Genomic DNA, 20,339 nt, shown 5'->3' with positions numbered 1-20,339 from the left:
TCCTTTCTCAACATTTAAGCATTTCCCCCCAAATTACCGACAGTTGTTCTCTGAATGTATCTATCAGTACAATGAGTGTGGCCACATCATTTCCTATTTCTTCCCATGTCTTGGGCTTTAGGTCCCTCTTAAAAGTATCTATTCTTTGATCATTATTTTTGCTCATAAGGAGTGAGAATCAAGAAGTTAATAAAAGCAATTTCTTCTCTTACAATACAGAGAGTAATACATTTTGATTGCTTTTTCCCCCCCAGATTCCAGTACTCTGAAGACAAACTGTAAAAACTTGGATTGGACACCAAAATCGGTCATTTCTCTAGAAGAGCTCTCTAAGGAGATAATAACCAACATTGATCCCTTTACTTCTAAATTGGAAGACCCGTGGAAGTGTGATGTCAGGTCAGAGAAGCAGAATAACGTCTCGAATAGACAGTCCAAAGCAGTAACTAGAATTCAGAGAAAAACTATTGATGAGTTAAATGCTCATGATTGTACATTTGGGAGAAAGTTTAGTCTAGTATCACTCATCGATCCAGAGAGAGTTCCAACAGGAAAAAGTCTCCAGAAATATGATATACTTGATAAAAACTTCAAAGAGTTTTCAGACTTAAATAAAGATAATACAATTTCCTCTTCTATTTGTAAATATAGTAAATGCAAGAAGTTCTTAAATTCCCACTCAGATGTTATTCAAATTCAGACTGCACAAAGAGCCTGTGACTGTAATGAATGTGGGAAATTCTTCTCTAACAATTCAGTTCTTAGAAACCACCTAAGCAACCACACAGGAAAGAAACCTTGTAAGTATAATGAATGTGACAAAGCCTTTAAGCTGAAGCGCTCTGTTTATGAACATCAGGAAATTCATTCTCAGACAGGAGAGAAACCCTATATATGTAGTGACTGTGGGAAAGCCTTTAGTTATAAGTCTGTACTCTGGATTCATCAGAGAACTCATAAGTGGGAGAAACCCTATAGATGTAATGAGTGTGGGAAAACCTTCAAGCACCGGTACTTGTGTACTGAACATCTGAGAATTCATACCGGAGAGAAGCCTTATAATTGTACTGACTGTGGGAAAACATTTACCCACAGAACATCACTATTTGCACATCAAAAAATTCATGTTGGAGAAAAACCTTATAAATGTACCGACTGTGGGAAAGCTTTTGTCTACCGGGCAACACTTACTGATCATCAGAGAATCCATACTGGAGAGAAGCCTTTTAAATGCACCTTATGTGAGAAAACATTCAGCCGTAGATCATCATTGAGTGTTCATCAGAAAATTCATACTGGAGAAAAACCATACAAATGTACTGAATGTGGAAAAGCCTTTGCCCACAAAGGAACGTTTACTGAACATCAGATTATTCATACTGCCGAGAAACCTTACAAATGTAATGAATGTGGGAAAACTTTTAGCCGGAAAGCCTACCTTACGGACCATCAGAGAATTCATACTGGAGAGAAGCTCTTCAAATGTACTGAATGTGAGAAAGCTTTCAGCCTGAGGCCATCACTTATTATGCATCGGAAGATTCATAGTGGAGAAAAACCATATAAATGTACTGACTGTGACAAAGCCTTTATCTACAGGGGAGCACTTAATGAACATCAGAGAATTCACAGTGGGGAAAAACCCTTTAAATGTACTCAATGTGGGAAAGCCTTTAGCAGCAAGGGGAAACTTCGCAAACACCAGAGAATTCATTTGAGCGTGAAACCCTTTATTTGTAACGAATGTGGTAAAAGCTTTATTAAGAGATCTACTCTTAATAATCATGAGAGAATTCATATTAGGAAGAAACCTTTTGAACATCCTAAATGTGGAGAAACATTTTTCTATAAGAAACTCCTTACTGAACATGAGAGAAATGATACTGATGAAAAAGATTTAGAGTGTAAGGAGTGTGGCAAAATCTTCAAGCAGAGGAACTATCTTACTATTCATCAGATGGTTCATACTGGAGAGAAACCTTTTCAATGTATTCTGTGTAAGAAAACTTTCAGCCATAAGGCAGCTTATAGTCGGCATAAAAAAATTCATACTGGAGAGAAACCTTTTAAATGTACCCGATGTGAGAAAGCTTTCAGCCTCAGTTCATCTCTTGCTCGACATCAGACAATTCATACTGAAGATAAGCCTTTTGAATGTACTGAATGTGGCAAAACCTTTTCCCTCAAGAGATACCTTATGGTACATCAGAGAATCCATACTGGAGAGAAACCTTTTCAGTGTGCTCAGTGTGGAAAAGCTTTTTGCCACCGTTCAAATCTTGCTATACACAAAGGAATTCATACTGGGGAGAAACCTTTTAAATGTCCTGAATGTGGAAAAACATTCCGCCAAAGTAAGTCTCTTATTGTACATCAGAGAGTTCATACTGGAGAGAAGCCTTTTGAATGTACTCAGTGTGGAAAAGCCTATACCCTCAGAGGAAACCTTACTGTCCATCAGAAAAGTCACACTGGATAGAAACCCTTTATCTGTCAAAAAACGTGGGAAAGCCTTCAGCAATATCTGAGCTACATTGGAGACATCAGAGAATTCATACTAAAGAGAAATTCTTCAGATATACTGATTATAGAAAACCATCAACCAGACAAAGACAACTTAATTGATATCAAAAAATTAAGAAGAAAAAAACATTTTGCATGTCCCGAAGGTGGGAAAGCTTTCAATTATAGGATGTACTTTGTTCAACTTCAGGGTATTCATATTGCATGAATTCATATTGCAGCAGATCATGTAAGTGTAATGAATGTGGTGAAAACCTTAGGGTAGCATTGTCTAAAGCAGAGAGCTCACATTGCAGAAGGTCCATCTAAATGTAATGAATGTAGGAAATCCTTTACCAAGAGCTCGATCCTAAGGAAACTGAATTCACAGAGGGGAGCCTATAACTTAATTGACGTGGGAAAAGCCACTCCTTAGTTACATTTCAGTTTGGGGAAGCATCAGAACATTCATGGTTGAGAGTATCCCTCCAAAATGGATGTGGATAGAGGTGCCATCTTATTTCTTTGCTTTTTCTAGGTGAATGTCACACCTTCAAATGATAAAAATTGTCTTGTTTTACCTTCCACTGCTCCTACCTAAGTATTTGCCATATTTACCTTTCTACTTTGAGGGAAATTAATGTTGTGAATAACCAGTATTTCTATATGACCCATCCTTTTGCTGATTTTGACAGATGGAGTCTGTCCATTTTTCAAGGACAGGCAGTTTCTGAAGAGCTAAGCCCCTTGTTTTTGTTTAGCCCTTAAACAAAAGCCGCCTTGAGCTAAGTTTCTTTCCAAGAGATGACTCACGTCAACTCAGGTCCTTGGTTTTCCTAATCAAAATTTGGAGTGATCTTGTCTTTAATAGTAAAAACAATATAGGAGAAAATCTGATTGAGATGACATTTTTCTAGCCATGATTGCATGACTATTCTCCCTAGGGCATTTCCGTTTTCCCTAACTACAAACTATTCTTTCACCTAAGGATTGGACCTGTCCTTAATTCTCCTCCTCTCCCCCACTGTAGAAGTAATTGGGAGGAGCTGAGAACTATTAACTCATTTCCTCATTTAAATGTCCAGCAGTGGTTGCCCTGCCTTTGCCAGGGAAGGTCCAAATGAAGCATTCAGTCTTTTCAGTTATGTCTGCCTCTTTATAACTTCCTCTGGTTTTCTTAGCAAAGATGCTGAAGTTGTTTTACCCTTTTCTACCTCATTTTAGAGGAGGAAACTGAGGTAAGAAGAATTAAGTGACTTGCCCAGAGTCATACAGTGTGTCTGAGTATCTGAGGCCAGAGTTAAACTCAGGAAGATGAGCTTTCCTGACCCTAGGTCCAGCAGTGTGTCTACTTCACCACCTAGCTACTGATGCCCAAGTGATGTGCTTCTGTCAAACCGATGAGAAGGAAGACAGACCCAGGTTTGAGTTCCTGTCTATGACAGGTCCCACCGATCCAGCACACTGGTTACCGCTAGGCCGATCAGTAAGTTGATCTCTCCAAAGCTTTTGACACAAATGGAGGAGGGACTCAAAAGTTCAATATCCTCTTAATAAATAATATCTTGCTTGGAAAATGGCCTCTGTTTACTCTTTTTTGAAATGACAATTGAGACAACTGCCTGAATTTATATACACAAAACATACCATTTTCATATGGTAGTACTGTAGAATACATAGTATTACCATATCAGTTCTCTTACCTATCTTCTTTTTAGAAAAAATATAGCCATCCAAAGATGAATTCTACTCATCAGTTTCATACCAGGGACTCAAGAACAATAAAGTCAGGAGACTACTTGGTTGACAATTAAGGGACCATGGCAAATTGGATGTTTAAGGTCAAAGTGACTCACTCAGAGAAATCTACAGCCTCAGGTAAAAGATGGTAAGGGCCAGGTGAAAGAATCCATAAGAGCTTCACCATATGTCCAAGGTATCTCAATATTCCTTTCTAGGTTCGGGGCCTTCCTTTAGATATACTCATTACTAATCTCTCAGTTTAAAATCTCTTTTGCTTATAAACTGTAGGTGACTTAGAAGTACTATCTTAATGTGTCTTCTGCATGCATGACCACTGGAAGCCACTGTCTCTTCCTTCATTCCTGCACCTCAGCCTTAAGTGGGATGTGTCTCTATTCAGATTCATAATTGGTTTTTCTCTTCCTCAGTAGCCTTCTCACACTGCCTCTTTTCCTGAAATCTTCTCTTCTGATTAGTTAGGTTTTGCCTAGAGCCATTATTTGAGGATGTAACAAGATATACATGCTCAGTTCTCTTTCTGCTCTATTTTTCATTCTTCTGATGACTCTGCCTTTTTTATTTTTTGAGGTATTAGTATTCCTATTGCTTGGCATAATTTCTGAAACAAAGTAAGCACAAATGCTTTTTTCTGTTAAATTTAGCAATTAAATAACAAAAAAAACCAAAGTAGAATGCATAAAGATCATTGGATATAAAACAACCTGATTAACTCTACTGTCTTTAGGAGTAGAAATCATTTCTGCTTTAAAGTCCCCTCTTCAAGGGATTGAGGAAAAAGCAACTTTGGAAAAGTTGGACAATGAAAGGGTTGCTTCCTTCCCTTAATAGGGAGAGAAGATAGAAATCCTTTTTCCAAGAGGGTGTCTGATTAAGGAAATTATGGTTCTGATTCACACCTACAAAAAGACACATTTGAGAATTCGCAGCTACATATTTTATTAATTTGCAGAAAAGGTAAATGCACAGACAATTTGTGACAACAATAGCTAGTAAATTTTAATCCTAATATGATTATAGCAATACCAATATAGATATAAGATATATAAACATAAGAATATATAAATATAAGAAGTAATAGAAATATGGATAGATATAGATATAAGAAGTTATAAAAATATAGATTAAGATATAGTATAAAAATAATAGATATAATATGGATATAAGAAAGGAGAAAATATTAATCTGGGGAAGCACCAACTCCTGAGTCTTTCAATTGGGGAATTGTGAGATACAGCTTTCAGGATCCAGATTGGGAGCAAGTGTCTTTCTATGGATAAGATTCCAGAGTTCTCAGAACAGAAACCTAATAAACCATTCCAAACAAAGAAGGCTGACTTCCAAAAAAGAGGCTGTCAACTATACTGTGTGTTATCCATCAAGAAAATAGCCAAATCTCACAATGGATTTTACATGGGATGTTTGTTCTCAGATATCTGGGTAAGTGCCCAAGGCAGCAGATATTTTGTGTTTATATAGGATTTACTATGTCTTCAAGATCCAGATTCACTGGGGGACACAATAGTCTATGTAAAAAGTCTGCACTGAAATATGGAAGAACCAGATTCATTTCCCATTCAGAGAGAAATCGGGGTATCATGCCAATTACGGTTCCCCATTCTTGTTTTTATTCTCTTTAATATATCCAAGAAAAACAAGATTACAAAAAGAAAGTCAACCAACCAGAAAGGGAGATCTGGAATCGTAAGAAGGAAACAACTTGAAAATCAGCATTGGACAAAAGAAAGACAACAATCTTCTAAGAGACTAAGAAATAAAACAAAATGTGAAATATAAAAAAATAGAAGAGAATGTGAAACAGCTCATTAGAAAACAACTGATCTGGAGAACAGATCAAGAAGAGAAAACAAAATCATCAGAAAGCTATGACCAAAAAAAGAATATTAGCACAATAATACAAGAAATAATTAGAATAAATAGTCCTGCAGTGTTTGAACAAAAGTAGAAAGAGAAAAAAAAATCCATTGATTATCACCTGAAAAAGATCTTTTTTTTAATATTTTATTTAATAATAACTTTATATTGACAGAATCCATGCAGGGTAATTTTTTTACAACATTATCCCTTTCATTCGCTTCTGTTCTGATTTTTCCCCTCCCTCCCTCCACTCCCTCCCCTAGATCAAGCAGTCCTATATATGTTAGATATGTTGCAGTATATCCTAGATATGTTTGCAGAACCGAACAGTTCTCTTGTTGCACAGGGAAAATAACCCGGGAAGAAGAACAAAAATGCAAATAGTTCATATTCGTTTCCCAGTGTTCTTTCTTTGTGTGTAGCTGCTTCTGCCCATCATTTATCAATTGAAACTCAGGTCTCTTTGTCAAAGAAATCTGAAAGAGATCTTTTGAGGAAAACTTACAGGAATCTCATATCTGGATTCTGAAACTTCCAGCTCAAAAAGAAAACATTATGAGTAATAAGAAAAACTATTCAAATGTGGTAGAGTCAAAATTAGAATCATTAAGCCATGCTAAAGGATGGCAAGTCTTGAAACACTATTGAAGAGCAAAAGAACTAGAATAGTGACTAAAATATACCTATCAAAGTTTATCCTGAATAATAAAAAAAACAGGACATTGAATGAATTGCCAGACTTTCAGGATTTGGGGTATTTCAAAAGAAATATTAGGGTAAAATTGAGTATGATGTGATTCTAAAAAGCAAAACCATGTAAGTAAAAATAAAAAGAATAATACAAATGAGGTGTGAGAGAAAGAACTGATACAGAGGAATTAAATGGAGGAAGATAGCTGGTAGCTCTGGATCCTAACTCATTGAGAATGGGTTAAAAAAAATAATTCATTTCTTTCTCTGTATTGGGGAGGCAAGGGTTAAAAATCTTCTAAATTCAGAAAGAAACTAAGAGGTTAAGGAATTAGGGAAGAAGGAAAGGATAATGGAGGGATTCAATGTAAGATTAAGTAATAGGAGGACAAAGTAGTGGGGGAAAGTAAAGCAGAGGAGTCAGGATGGATGTATACACAAAAAGATTAAGAGTAAAATTTATATTTTGTGTAAAAAAAAAAGTAAGTAAGCATGATCTCAGATCATGTTAAAGCTAAATTAGATTTAATCAAAAGAGAAAAAATAGGTTACTATAATCAACCATATTAATTTTTTTTAGACTTTAACTAGACAGTAAAAGGTTGGAATATTGCTGTGGTGTAGGCAATGATGAGCTAATAGATTTAGAAAAATATGGAAAGATTTGGATATATGAAGATGTTATCCACCTTTAGAGAAACAGGATAAACACACATGGTATGATCTTACATAGATGAATATGAATCTATATACATAAATGTAACATACCTACTAAGCATATGTGTATATGTATATATATGTGTGTCTATATATGTATGTGTGTGTATCGGTGCTTAATTATAGCATTCTTAGGAGAGAGGGAAAGGAAGGAAAAAAAAATAAAAAGTGCGTAGCAGAGAACAAAAGAAAACCTACAAGGGAACAAAGAACAGATGGACAGCTTTGACCACAATATGAAGAATTTATTATATAGACTTTTTTTAATTCACTTATTTATTTTTATGTTTTATTTATTTTTATTTTTTTAAGACTTTAAAAAATAAAAAAATAGCTTTTTATTTTCAAAATATATGCGAAGATAGTTTTCAAGATTCACCCCTGCAAAAAACATTTTCTTCCAAATTTCCTTCCCCTTCTCCCACCCCTTGTAAGATTAATCTAGGTTTGGAATTTGCATTCAGAGAGATAGTCTTAAGGAGGAGATGGATACAAGTTTATCACTGCTCAGAGCCTTGCTTTAAAGATGAAATTCATAGCACAAAAGTAATACACAATTAACAAACAGTGGCTACCATACAGACACTGTCACAAACAACATACAATACTGGTGATGTATGAAGCATTAACATCTGAATTCCTTGGCTGGGAGAACAATCACAGCTATTCAGAATCTCAGGTGGGAACCATTGCTAGGCAACCTGTGCAGTGCTTCCTAGCTAGATCTTCCAATTCCCTTTTCACTAAGGGCTTGTTTATTGGCTGAAAACAAAGAAGGCACTGTGCTAATACACACATACACACACACACACACACACACACACACACACACACAAATTATTCTCATATATATACACACACACACACACACACACACATACACACACACACTAATTATTCTCATTTGATACGTGACTTGAGATATAGCAGCTTCCCAGGTACAGGATACTCCATTACAGGATCACTAAGGAGAATATTTGTTCATTCCTTTAGAAGGATTGTTTATTAAAGGAACTGGACAGGTTTCCAGGTAAAAACAGGCCTCTAATAAAGAATACTCAAAGCAACAGAAGATTGGTCATCCCTAATGTTCTTCCCTCAAATTCCATCAGAAAACTGCAAGGATATTCTCATGTTCTCGGCAAATAAATTACACAAAAGGCATGGCAAGACTTAAGTCTCCTTACTCACTAGAATTCCCTCCCCTAGACAATAAGCAGTCCAATATATGTTAAACATGTGCAATTCCTTCTAGACTTTCTTAAAATGGAAATTTATAACACCATATTTTGAATTCTATTATATCCTGCTGTGCACATGGTAATATTTTTTTTCCTATTTTGTATTGAAGTTTAAAATAATTTTTTTTATATATAATAACTTTTTATTGACAGAATCCATGCCAGGGTAATTTTTTTTACAACATTATCCCTTGCACTCGCTTCTGTTCCGATTTTTCCCCTCCTTCCTTCCACTCCCTCCCCTAGATGGCAGGCAGTCCTATATATGTTAGATATATTGCAGTATATCCTAGATACAATATATGTTTGCAGAACCGAACAGTTCTCTTGTTGCACAGGGAGAATTGGATTCAGAAGGTAAAAATAACCTGAGAAGAAAAACAAAAATGCAAATAGTTCACATTCATTTCCCAGTGTTCTTTCTTTGGATGTAGCTGCTTCTGTCCATCATTTATTAATTGAATAAAATAAATTTTAAAAAATTATCAATTTAATGAATGCAGAAAACCTTCAGATCGATTCAATACTAGTTCAAGAGAGCATGAGAATATATGTTGAAGAAAAACCCTTTGAATTTAAAGAATGGGGTGAAAACAATACCAGCTCAACACATAAAAAACACCTTCGTAAGCACCTTTCTAAATTTCAAAGTACCAGTCCAATGTTTTTAATTGTTTATTAGGAAAAAAAAGAAAACTGACAAATCAACTATAGGAAAATGTGGGCAGGTACTTAAAAATTCATCAGACATCAGAGATTTCATGCTGGATATCCACTCTGAAGATATAGGCAAAGCTAGATGAAGAATTCTCATTGCTAAGTACTGGGGATCAGTCAACCAGGTACAAAGTTATTTGGTGCTTTAAGAGATAAAAATATAATCTTTTATGTATTCAGGATTACATGTTATCTTTCTTCTAGCAGCAGTAACATGGTGTTAGACAGTACAGCAATTAGACAGACAGTATGAGATCAGAACTACCATTTAAACTACAAAGTTTCCTAAAGAATCGCTTTAATGAAGTACTATTATGTTTTAAGAATATTTTTTTAAATTTGAATGTCTTTAGAATAAATTGTTAATGGATAGTGGAGAAACTGTCCTGTGAAAATAAAATGTATTACCTTGACTCTAGATGTGAATGGGTCCAGTTTATACCTACTGTAATAGCTGGAAAAATCCACAAAAATTATTTGTTCTACTTCATGACTATGTAAAAGAGAACAATTATAAATTTTATTTTTAGTTTAGCAAGTTTAGCAAGCAGACATTGTAGGAAATTTTATTTATGGGTAGAAAAAGCATAACTATATTGGAGAAAGCCAATTCTGCATAAAGGCAGCCCAGGACAGAGGGTTGAGTTCTCACTAAACTGAAGCAGCAGTGAGATTTGACAGCTCCCTGGATATCTGACTAGCCTTATTTTTTTTTTTGACTGAGGCAATTGGGATTAAATGACTTGCCCAGGGTCACACAGCTAGTAAGTGTTAAGTGTCTGAGGTCAAATCTGAACTCAGGTCCTCTTGATTTCAGGGTTGGTGCTCTATCCATTACACCAACTAGCTGCCCCCTGACTAGTCTTTTTGAAGAAATGCATTGGTCATTTCCTGTTGTGAGGAGGAAGCTAGAAAAGGTGCCCTAAAAATTGTCTTCTTCAAATGAATTTCAAAAAAATCTATAAAGACTTCCATGAACTGTTGTTGCTCTGTGAAGTGGGCAGAACCAGATGGTCACTGTACATAGTAACAGCAACATTGTTTGATAATTGAAAGAGTATCTTGTATTTCTTCTCAGAATTACAATGATCCAAGACAATTCCAAAAGACTCATGCTGGAAGGTGCTATCCACATCCAAAGAAAGAACTATAAAGTCTGAATGCAGATTGAAAATACTATTTTTATTTTTTATGATTTTCTCTTTTTGTTCTGTTTCTTCTTAAACAACATGATTAATGTGGAAATATATTTAATATAAATTGTACATATATAATCTTTATCAGATTGCTTGTCATCTTGGGAAGAGAGAGGGAGGAAAATTTGGAACTCAAAATCTTATAAGAAATGAATGTTGAAAACTACCTTTTACATGTAAATTGGAAAAATAAAATACCATTTAAAAAAATAATTTTAAAAGCCTGCTTCATCCAACTTTAGCATGCTTACCATGGCAAATGAAAATTCTATCTTGTAGTCAAAGCACACACAAAAATAAACAAAACCTTTTGCAAATACTATTCTACTCATCATCAGAACTTGGAACGTGTGCACCCTTATCCACAAGATGAAATCCAGTAGATCCGAAAGACAAACAACTCTTGTATCACATTCACATAGTAACCTTGAATGAAAGAAGGCTAAAAATGAAGGATAACTTGCCAACGTCAGAATTACACAAGGTCAGAATACACATTTTTCTGAAGGGGCCATAGATTTTGCAATAGAACTAATCTAGGCAACGAACTTGAATGGCTACCAAAAGGAGTGAACAACAGGCTCGTGATAATATGATTACCACTTGCAGAAAAGCACACCACATCATCAGTGTGTATTCTCCCCCTGTGATGAACCTTGATGAAGTCAAAGAAAAATTTTATGAAGACTTGGATATTCTCATCATCAATATGCTAAAAGAAGAGAAAACTCTAATGCAAGAGTGGGCACAAGACATGGCAGGAAGATCTTGGGAGGGATGGAACTGGAAACAGCAAAAGTAATGGTCACTTATTGCTGAGGATTGAGCATCTCATGACCTCAATACCAACACTGTTTTTCATTTACCTAAATGCAATCAAACTTCCTAGATGAACCTTCACAGCAAACATTGGGATTTAATAGACTATATCATCATAAAGAAAAGAGACAGGATGTGAAAGAGATGTTGGAGGGACAACTCAGCCAACACACAGTGGAGCAGAAAAGGCAAAGGTAGCTTTCAGAGATTTGGTGAACAGCACTGCATTTACTCACCTGGGCTAGAAAACTCACAAATATCAAGATTGCTTGGATGAAAATGTTGGGAAAATTCAGAAGCTGATAAATGAAAAATGAGAACCTCTCAGGGTAGTTCAGCCATCTCAAAGAAGGCAGCATTCAGCTCCATCAAATGTGAAGTGCAAGCAAAGCTTGGGGAGATGCGGGGTTCTTGACTAGTAAGAAGCCAGATCAAACTTAGTTTTACACTGAGAGTAGCAATCCAAAATTTCATGACGCCCTGAAAGCTCTTTATGAGACAAAGATTTACTGTTGATCTCAGCTACTCGGTGCTGATGGAGCCACATTGATTAGTGATAAGGATATGATCCTGGAGAGGCAGGCTGAACACTTCCAGATTGTCATCATTCGATACTGAAGCCAATGATCAATTCCCCTAGGTTGAAGTCAACGCCATCTTAGTTGAAGTTCCAACTGAAAAAGAGGTTTTGAATCCCATTGGGCTCCTCTTGTTTGGCAAGTCCAGGAGTAGGACAAAGTCAAAATGACCGGTGATGTCTTGGGATGCAGTGGATGATCTTCGATGTCTAACTAGGTTGTAGGCACTCCACACTGCCTGCTTCAGTTGCCTTCATGGCCCCTGAGCAAATTGTTCCCATCCATCCATTCCACCAGAGGAAGTTTTCACATGTTTGGATAGACCCCCTCTAACTTACTGTCAGTAACCCTCAGCCTGGGGTAGCCCATCAGCCAAAATGGTTTACCTGCACATGCTGCAGGTTCTTGGAGCCACAGGTGGGAGTTAGGTGGGTCAGGTAGACACCAGATGGAAAACAGCCCTGAAAGGCTCAGCAGCCCTGAGTACCCCAGAGGTAGTAGTCTTCCCTAAACACTCCCTGTACCCCTTCTGATGATCCCAGTGGGGTTTTTCTCCTAGTCAGTGCCAGAAAGATTCCTACCAGGTCAATCCTTCATCTGGAAGAAGGTTAATACGGCTTCAGCAAGAGCTGAGAAAAGATTGATATGGTGTTTGCCGCCCAACAACTCCAGGAGAAAGGCCGGTACTGGAACAGAGATCTAAGCAGGGGCTTTAAGGCTGACTTGGGCTTGTGGGAAATCACAGCAAAATGTGGCTGCCACCCAGAGCTCATCACTATTGAATGCCAGTTCCACGATGGCACGCTTGCATGGGTTCTGGGCAATGGAAGATGCTCTCGCGCTGTTTCAGACACAGTGGAATGGAGCAAGACTGTGTGCTCGCTCCCATGCCTCTGTGTGATGTTACCAGTGTCATCAGACAACTTCAAAGAGGGTAAAATCAACATCAAGCTCAGCTACTGAGCCAATGGCAGGCTGTTTAACTTAAAAACTTTTGGCCAGGACCAAAGTGGAGACAGAGTTTGGGGCATGTCGGGTTTGTTTCACTTTTGTTTCTGATGTGTTTCTGATGTGGCTGATACGGACTTTGCCAGAGCCAGCTTCGTGTTTGGGGGGGGCCAGAAGAGAGTGTAGGAAAGAAGAGGTGTTAGATTACTTACTAACCGAAGGAGGGCCTGTGCTGACTGCAGTGTCTCACACCTATGAGCCACATGCCAGGAAACTTAATTATTTCTATTTGAATTGTCTCAGAAGGAGTCTGAAGATCACTTGGCAAGATAGCTGGACACTGAGGTCCTCTCTCAAGATAACTGTCAAGCAATTAAAGTCATTTCAGAGAGAGCAGCTCCGATGAGCTGATCACATACATTTGTCTAAAAGACTTTTTTACTGGGAATGTAGAAATACAGTGTTAGTGGAATTGTGAACAGATCCAACCATTCTGGAAAACAATTTGAAACTCTGCTCAAAAAGTTATCACACTGTGCATACCCTTTGACCCAGCAATGTTACTACAGGGCTTATGTCCTAAAAAGATCGTAAAGAAGGGAAAGGGACCTGTATGTGCCAGAATGTTTATGACAGCCCTCTTTGTAGTGGCTAGAAGCTGGAAAATGAATGGATGCCCATCAATTGAAGAATGGCTGAACAAGTTATGATATATGAATGTTATGGAATATTATTGTAAGAAAGGATCAGCAGGATGATTTCAGAGAGGCCTGGGGAGACTTACATGAACTGATGCTGAGTGAAATGAGCAGAACCAGGAGATTATTGTACATAGCAACAAGACTACAATGATCAATTCTGATAGATGTGGCTCTCTCCAACAATGAGATGATTCAAACCAGTTCCAATGGTCTTGTGATGAAGAGAATCAGCTACACCCAGAGAGAGGGAAATGAATGTGGATCATAGTATAGCATTCTCACTCTTTTTGTTTTCTTGCACTTCAATTGCATTTACTTTCTTTTTTTATCTGATCTTTTTTTGTGCAGCAAGAGAACTATATAAATATGTTTATACATATTGGATTTAACATATATTATAACATGTTTAACATGTATTGGATTACTTGCCATCTAGGGGAGGGGGAGGGGGAAGGAAGATCTGATTGACCAGAGTTGGACACAGTGTATCTTGATTCCAGTATAGTGATGTCATTTTGGTCCTCTTCAAGAAAGAAGGACAACCAATCAGCCAACCTTGGACACAGAAGACAGCAAGTGAGTTTGTTAAGGTAACAAATGTTGATGATCAGAGTCCCCAAAATGATTAGGAATGAAACCTTATGAAAGTTACTTTTTTTTAGACTTTAAGTTTTTCTGCTAATATTTTATCCATTCCAAAGACAAATTCAAAGATGGCGAGGCATGAGAAAGCATGAGAGACACAAGGAGAAGGACTTTCTTCCAGTGGTTTTTATGACAATAAAATGTTACTGTATTTCTTCACTTCAGCACACCCCAATCTCTTTTCACTGAATAGGGCTCCACAAAATCAAGAATGTCAGCTTCTTGAAGCAAGGGCTTTAATTTTATCTTCCTATTCTCAACATCGTTTCCTTGGTGTCCTTTTTTTCCCCTCTCCTCAGACACTTTTTGTTTATTTGCACATTTTACTGTACTATTTAATAGTGTTTTTTTCAGTCCTGAACCTTATACATGATAGCACTTCCTCTGTTTGCTTTCTGATGCTTGTTCTGTAATCTCACATTCTCTTCCCCATACTATATTTTCTTCCTCTATATTCAGTTTTAATTTCTGTTTGCCTCCGATCCTCCTTCATTCGGTTTCTTCCTTCTTGAGAAGTAGTAATATCCTCATTCCTACATGTACAATTTCCAGTCCTCATCCTTCTGGACTATCTCTTTAGCCCTCTTACTTTTCCTTCCTTTCCACCTTCCTTTCCTTCCTTCCACCCGCATTTTTCTTTTGCCACAAATTGTCACTTGAGACCTCTAGGATTTTGGCCACCCTGACCACTCTTGTATCTTTTTTTATAATTTATAAATATAAATAATAGGTTTATATTATTTAAAATATATTTTAAAAATAAAAATTTTAAAAATTATAACTTTATATACAGCAATTACCATAAACATCAATAATCCAAGGTCTTCAGATAAAGATGACTTTATGCCGATTTCATTAAGCTCTAAAATACTGCAAAGTCTGCTAAATGAGATCCATAGTTTCTCAAAAAACCTTGGTCTAATTATCTAAATGAACAAAAACAATGGATGAACAGGTTGTATTCAGACAGGTTTGGCAGCAATATGGTCAGACCTCTGCCTTAGGAAGGTCAGTTTGACAGCTGGGTGGAAAAAGAATTGGATGGGGGAAAACCCTGAGTCAAGGAGATGAACCCAAAGACTGCTGATGGACAAAGGGTGGGATGACGAGGGCCCGCCTCATGGGGGCTCATTGCTAAGGGATTAAGAGGTGCTCGCAGGAGATCCTGTGAAGGCAGAGTGGATGGGATTTGACAGCTGATTGTACATATGGAGGGAAGGTGAGAGAAAATGAAGTTAAGGGTGGGAGGTTGTGAGCCTGTGTGACCAGTTGGATGGTAACGCCATTGCTAGTTACAGGAAATTTAAGAAAAGGGAAGAGGCTGGAAAAAATAGAGTTGTTTTGAACATATGAAATTTGATTTGTCTATGGGATATCCAATTCCAGATGTTTAGTGGGATGTTGAAGGTAATGAGAGTGGAGTTCAGAAGAAAGATTAGAGCTAGACAAACAGCTCGGAGAATTATCTGTATAGAGATGAGAACTGGAGTTTGGTGGAAGGTAATTACATGAATCTTGATTGGGTGGTGAATATAAACTGAATAAACCTCAAAGGAGAAGTTCCTAAGTGGTAGGAGGAGAGTCTGGAAGTGTAATGTTGAGCAGAGGGTATACTGGTGCACCCACTGACCCAGTAAGAAGTAAGAGGAAAAGTGCAACCCTCATGGAACTGAGAGCCAAGGAAGTTTCATCATCAGGAGAGAGAGAGAAATTCAAGTGAATGTGAGAAGAGGGAAAGAATGAGAAAGGAAAAGTTTAAAAATGAAATCATGTTAATTACTTGTGAAGCAGGCACTCCAGAGAGCTCAGTGTAAGGAAGGTAGTTTTAGAGTCGGAACTGGGAAAGGTGGGTTTGGATTGGGAGGTTTGGGAATAAATAGAAAGCCATAAGCCACAGAAAATGGGCTTTGTGCAGTGACAGTCTTGGGTTAAGAATTACTGGGAGAGGGAGAAGTGTTCATTATTGATAATGCATTCAGGTAGATTATCCTTGTCCCTAAGATGCCAGATGTGGAAACAGAACCAGTTAGACCTTCTCACAGAGGAAAGGAAGGACCTTCGGTTCAGTGGGTACAGAGAAGGTGTGAATTTCAAAGGTGGTTGATTTTGTAAGATGAGGAGTTTCTGGGCGACATGATGAAGTCTGAGAAGTGCAGCTGGATGGGAAATAATAAGAAAACTATCCTGTACACCCTCCTTGAATGGAGAATCTAGGAGGAACTCTCCAGTTCGAGTTCTCTGTATTAAGGTTTCTTTTGGTTTAGATAAAAGTGAGAATCCTGGGGCATCTGTTCCCCTTACCCTTTCTTCCATATTTGTATCGAATTTAGCTTTGTTCCTGGTAGATAATAGGGACTTCCTAAGGGCTTTTCTCCCTTCCCTTTTTCTTCTTTGTGTACTCTTAGTTTCATGTATCTCTCTCAAACAAACACTCAGACATGCAACACCATACAATAATAAAGCAGTGTCTATCACTAAGAAAATTAACAAATAATATAGAGAGTTACTGAAAAGCAACATATACAGAAGCACATGAATGCAGAAAGCATGAGAGACAATGAACATATGGAAAGGCAAAAAGCATCCAGTGTCACTGCCACGGGCAAATAAGCAATAACACTGTTAATGTTACTTAACTAATTAATTAATGTTAATAATATTATTAAAAGCATAATATATTATTGCTATGGGTCAATAGCATTCAGAAGAAAATCGATTTGGATATTCTGAAGTATATAGTATGTATATGTAGTATATATCCTAGCTGTGGTGAAACAAAAAACAATTACAATCACACACATTCTGGTTCTTTTTCTCTGTGGTGCTCATGTCTGCAATCCTCCCTGGGTATAGCCATATTGCTTTTGTCTCTCTCTCTCTCTCTCTCTCTCTCTCTCTCTCTCTCTCTCTCTCTCTCTCTCTCTCTCTCTTTTTATATATACATATATACATATACATTATTATATATACTTATTATATATAATATATATATACAGAGAGAAAGAGACAGAGAAAGTCTATAAATATAGATTTGTCATTGAAATAGCTTGCGCTGTATCCATCCACCGTTAGCTGCGCATTAAGGTCGTTGCCCGGGAGACCGGGCCAACCATTTTGGACCGATTACGTAATGCTGTATGTCTGTTGCAATGCGGTATTATTCCAGAATTCTGGGGCTGGGTTTTTTTCCCCCAAAAAGACTTCTCCATTTTACAGTCCCCCCGGGGAAGAATGCGAACGCTCCCCACGGGGGAGAGTGAAAACCCCGTGGGGCAAATGCTCTGAGGCAAAGCTAAGCCCCCTGACACGTGCAGCTCCTCGCCGCCCAGAACTAACGCGGCAGAGACGGCTTTGAGAAGGGGGGAGGGGGGAAGAGGGCGCTAGCGATCTATTGTCTTTCTGGGGGAGCGCCATCTCCCTGTTTTGTGTGAGGGGCCAGGTCCGGCGGTGCCGGAGGGTTTTAGTCCCAAAGAATATGAGCTTAGTGGCTCCGTGAGGGCAGACAGAATCAAGGCCGATTTTCCAGGCGGAGCATCTCGGAGTCGGAGCTTTCCTGCCTCCAAGATGGAGCCTGCTTTGTAAGCACCTGCACGTGTCCCCAGCTTAGCACAAAGTCAGCGCAGAGGAGGGGCCGGATGTTCATTAATGATGAGGCGGAGGAGGCTCGGACCCCGTCCCCACGCGCTTTACGCGGGACCAGAGAGCCGCCCCGCCCCGCCTATGGGCGAGAGGATCAAACTCGGAGGAGAAAAAAAGGGGGTGAAGCGGCCCTGCGGAGCTCCTTTACAGCACGATGGCGGCGGCGGGATACCTGCGGCGCCGGACTTAGATTTGGGGCGTGACTCGGCGAAGGCACTCTGGGAAATGACTAAGAACCATTACATACAGTCCCCAGTCCCTTTATTTTTGCCCCCCTGCATTTTCATCTCCTTCACAAATAAATAGTGCAGCAAAGTCTGATCCTTTTTGCGCAGCAAAATAACTGTTAGGACTCGTATGCTTATATTGTATTTAATTTATACTTCAGCATATTTAACATTTATTGATCAACCTGCCATGGGGGGGAGGGGGGGAGGGAAGGAGGGGGAAAATGGGAACAAAAGGTTTGGCGATTGTCAGTGCTGTCAAATTACCCGTGCATAGAACTGCTAAATAAAAAGCTATAATTAAAAAAAAAAGATTTGGGGTGAGAAAAGAGAACCTGAATCGAGAGGCTTATTTGTGAATTTGGGGACCCTCAGAGGAGGATGAAGCATTTTGGTTTCTAGTTGGCAGTGCCGTGGGGGGCGGGGACGGGAAGGGGGCACTTAAAAAAATATTCCTGTCAAATCGGTTAGATGCTCTCTGCCTCAATGGCGCTCTCTGCTTCCTGCTGTCTCCAGGTCAGGGGTCCACACACACTCCTCACATACTACACACACACACACATTACACACACACACTCCTCACACACACACTCCTCACACACATTACACACACATACTCTTCATACACCTTACACACACACATACATGCATTACATACACCTTACACACACACACTCATACTACACACACAATTACACACACATTACATACACATTACACACACACTCCTCACACACATTACACACACATACTCTTCATACACCTCACACACACACACACATACATTACATACACCTTACACACACACACACATACTACACACACAATTACACACACACACATTACATACACCTTACACACACACTCCTCACACACATTACACACACATACACACACACACACATTACACACACACCACACATACATTACATACACCTTACACACACACACCACATACATACACATTACACACACTCTCCTCATACACCTTACACACACATTACATACACCTTACACACACATTACATACACATTACACACACACCACACACATTACATACACATTACACACACCACACACATTACATACACCTTACACACATTATATACACATTACACACACATTACATACACACATTACATATACCTTACACACACACACACATACATTACATACACCTTACACACATTATATACACATTACACACACATTACATACACACATTACATATACCTTACACACACACCACACACATTACATACACCTTACATGCACCTTACATACACATTACACACACCACACACATTACATACACCTTACACACATTATATACACATTACACACACACCACACACATTACATACACATTACACACACCACACACACATTACATACACCTTACACACATTATATACACATTACACACACATTACATACACACATTACATATACCTTACACACACACCACACACACATTACATACACCTTACACACATTATATACACATTACACACACACCACACACATTACATACACATTACACACACACATTACACACACACATACATTACATATACCTCACACACACCCCCACACATACATTACATCACACACTGAGCAGACCCCGCTCGGCCCCTCCCTTTCCCGCCGCCTCCGCACTGCGGCAGATCTCGGCAGAGCCCCCTCCCCCTCCCTCTGACAGCGCCGTGGCTGAGCGGCTGAGGCGCTGCCTCCCTGAGACTGGTCCCTGGTAAAAAAGGGCGGCGGCTGCGGGGGCCGCACTGCCGCGAACGGCCGAATGCTGGCCGGGGAAGGGGGTGCGGGAGCAGGGACCCCCGCCCGATGGGGGCTCGGGCCGGCCGCAGTGCGGCCGCTCAGCGAGGAGGAGGGGGCTGGAGCAGGGGGCCCCCCAGCCCCTTCTCATTCTAAGGAAGGGCTCCTGTGACAGGAGAAAGGAGAGCCAGGGCTAAGGGGCGCTGGGCCCCAGCCCTGGGGATCGGCCTCCTCAGATAGCCCAGCGGTTAGTCCTGGGTGCGGCGGCCGGAAGCCCGAGGTCCCACCCTTATGGCGCCCCAGAAA

At 39.0% G+C, this 20,339-nt stretch overlaps 1 protein-coding gene across 2 annotated transcripts in view; it reads left to right on the top strand.

Moving 5' to 3' along the window:
- The window catches only part of LOC127556643 (zinc finger protein 665-like), a 92,629-nt gene extending 87,649 nt beyond the window's left edge, over nt 1-4,980 (top strand). For both annotated transcript variants that reach the window (XM_051989910.1, XM_051989913.1), the window contains one exon: nt 255-4,980. In XM_051989910.1, the coding sequence (XP_051845870.1) occupies nt 255-2,479 (2,225 nt within the window). In that variant the 3' untranslated portion in view covers nt 2,480-4,980. The remainder of the gene's footprint in view (nt 1-254) is intronic.
- The last annotated feature ends 15,359 nt before the right edge of the window (nt 4,981-20,339 follow it).

The sequence above is a fragment of the Antechinus flavipes genome, chromosome 3 (genome assembly GCF_016432865.1).
Source record: "Antechinus flavipes isolate AdamAnt ecotype Samford, QLD, Australia chromosome 3, AdamAnt_v2, whole genome shotgun sequence".
NCBI classification, from domain to species: domain Eukaryota; kingdom Metazoa; phylum Chordata; class Mammalia; order Dasyuromorphia; family Dasyuridae; genus Antechinus; species Antechinus flavipes.
Note: the sequence above shows the minus strand (reverse complement) of the source record. Positions and strands in the feature narration are given on the sequence as shown.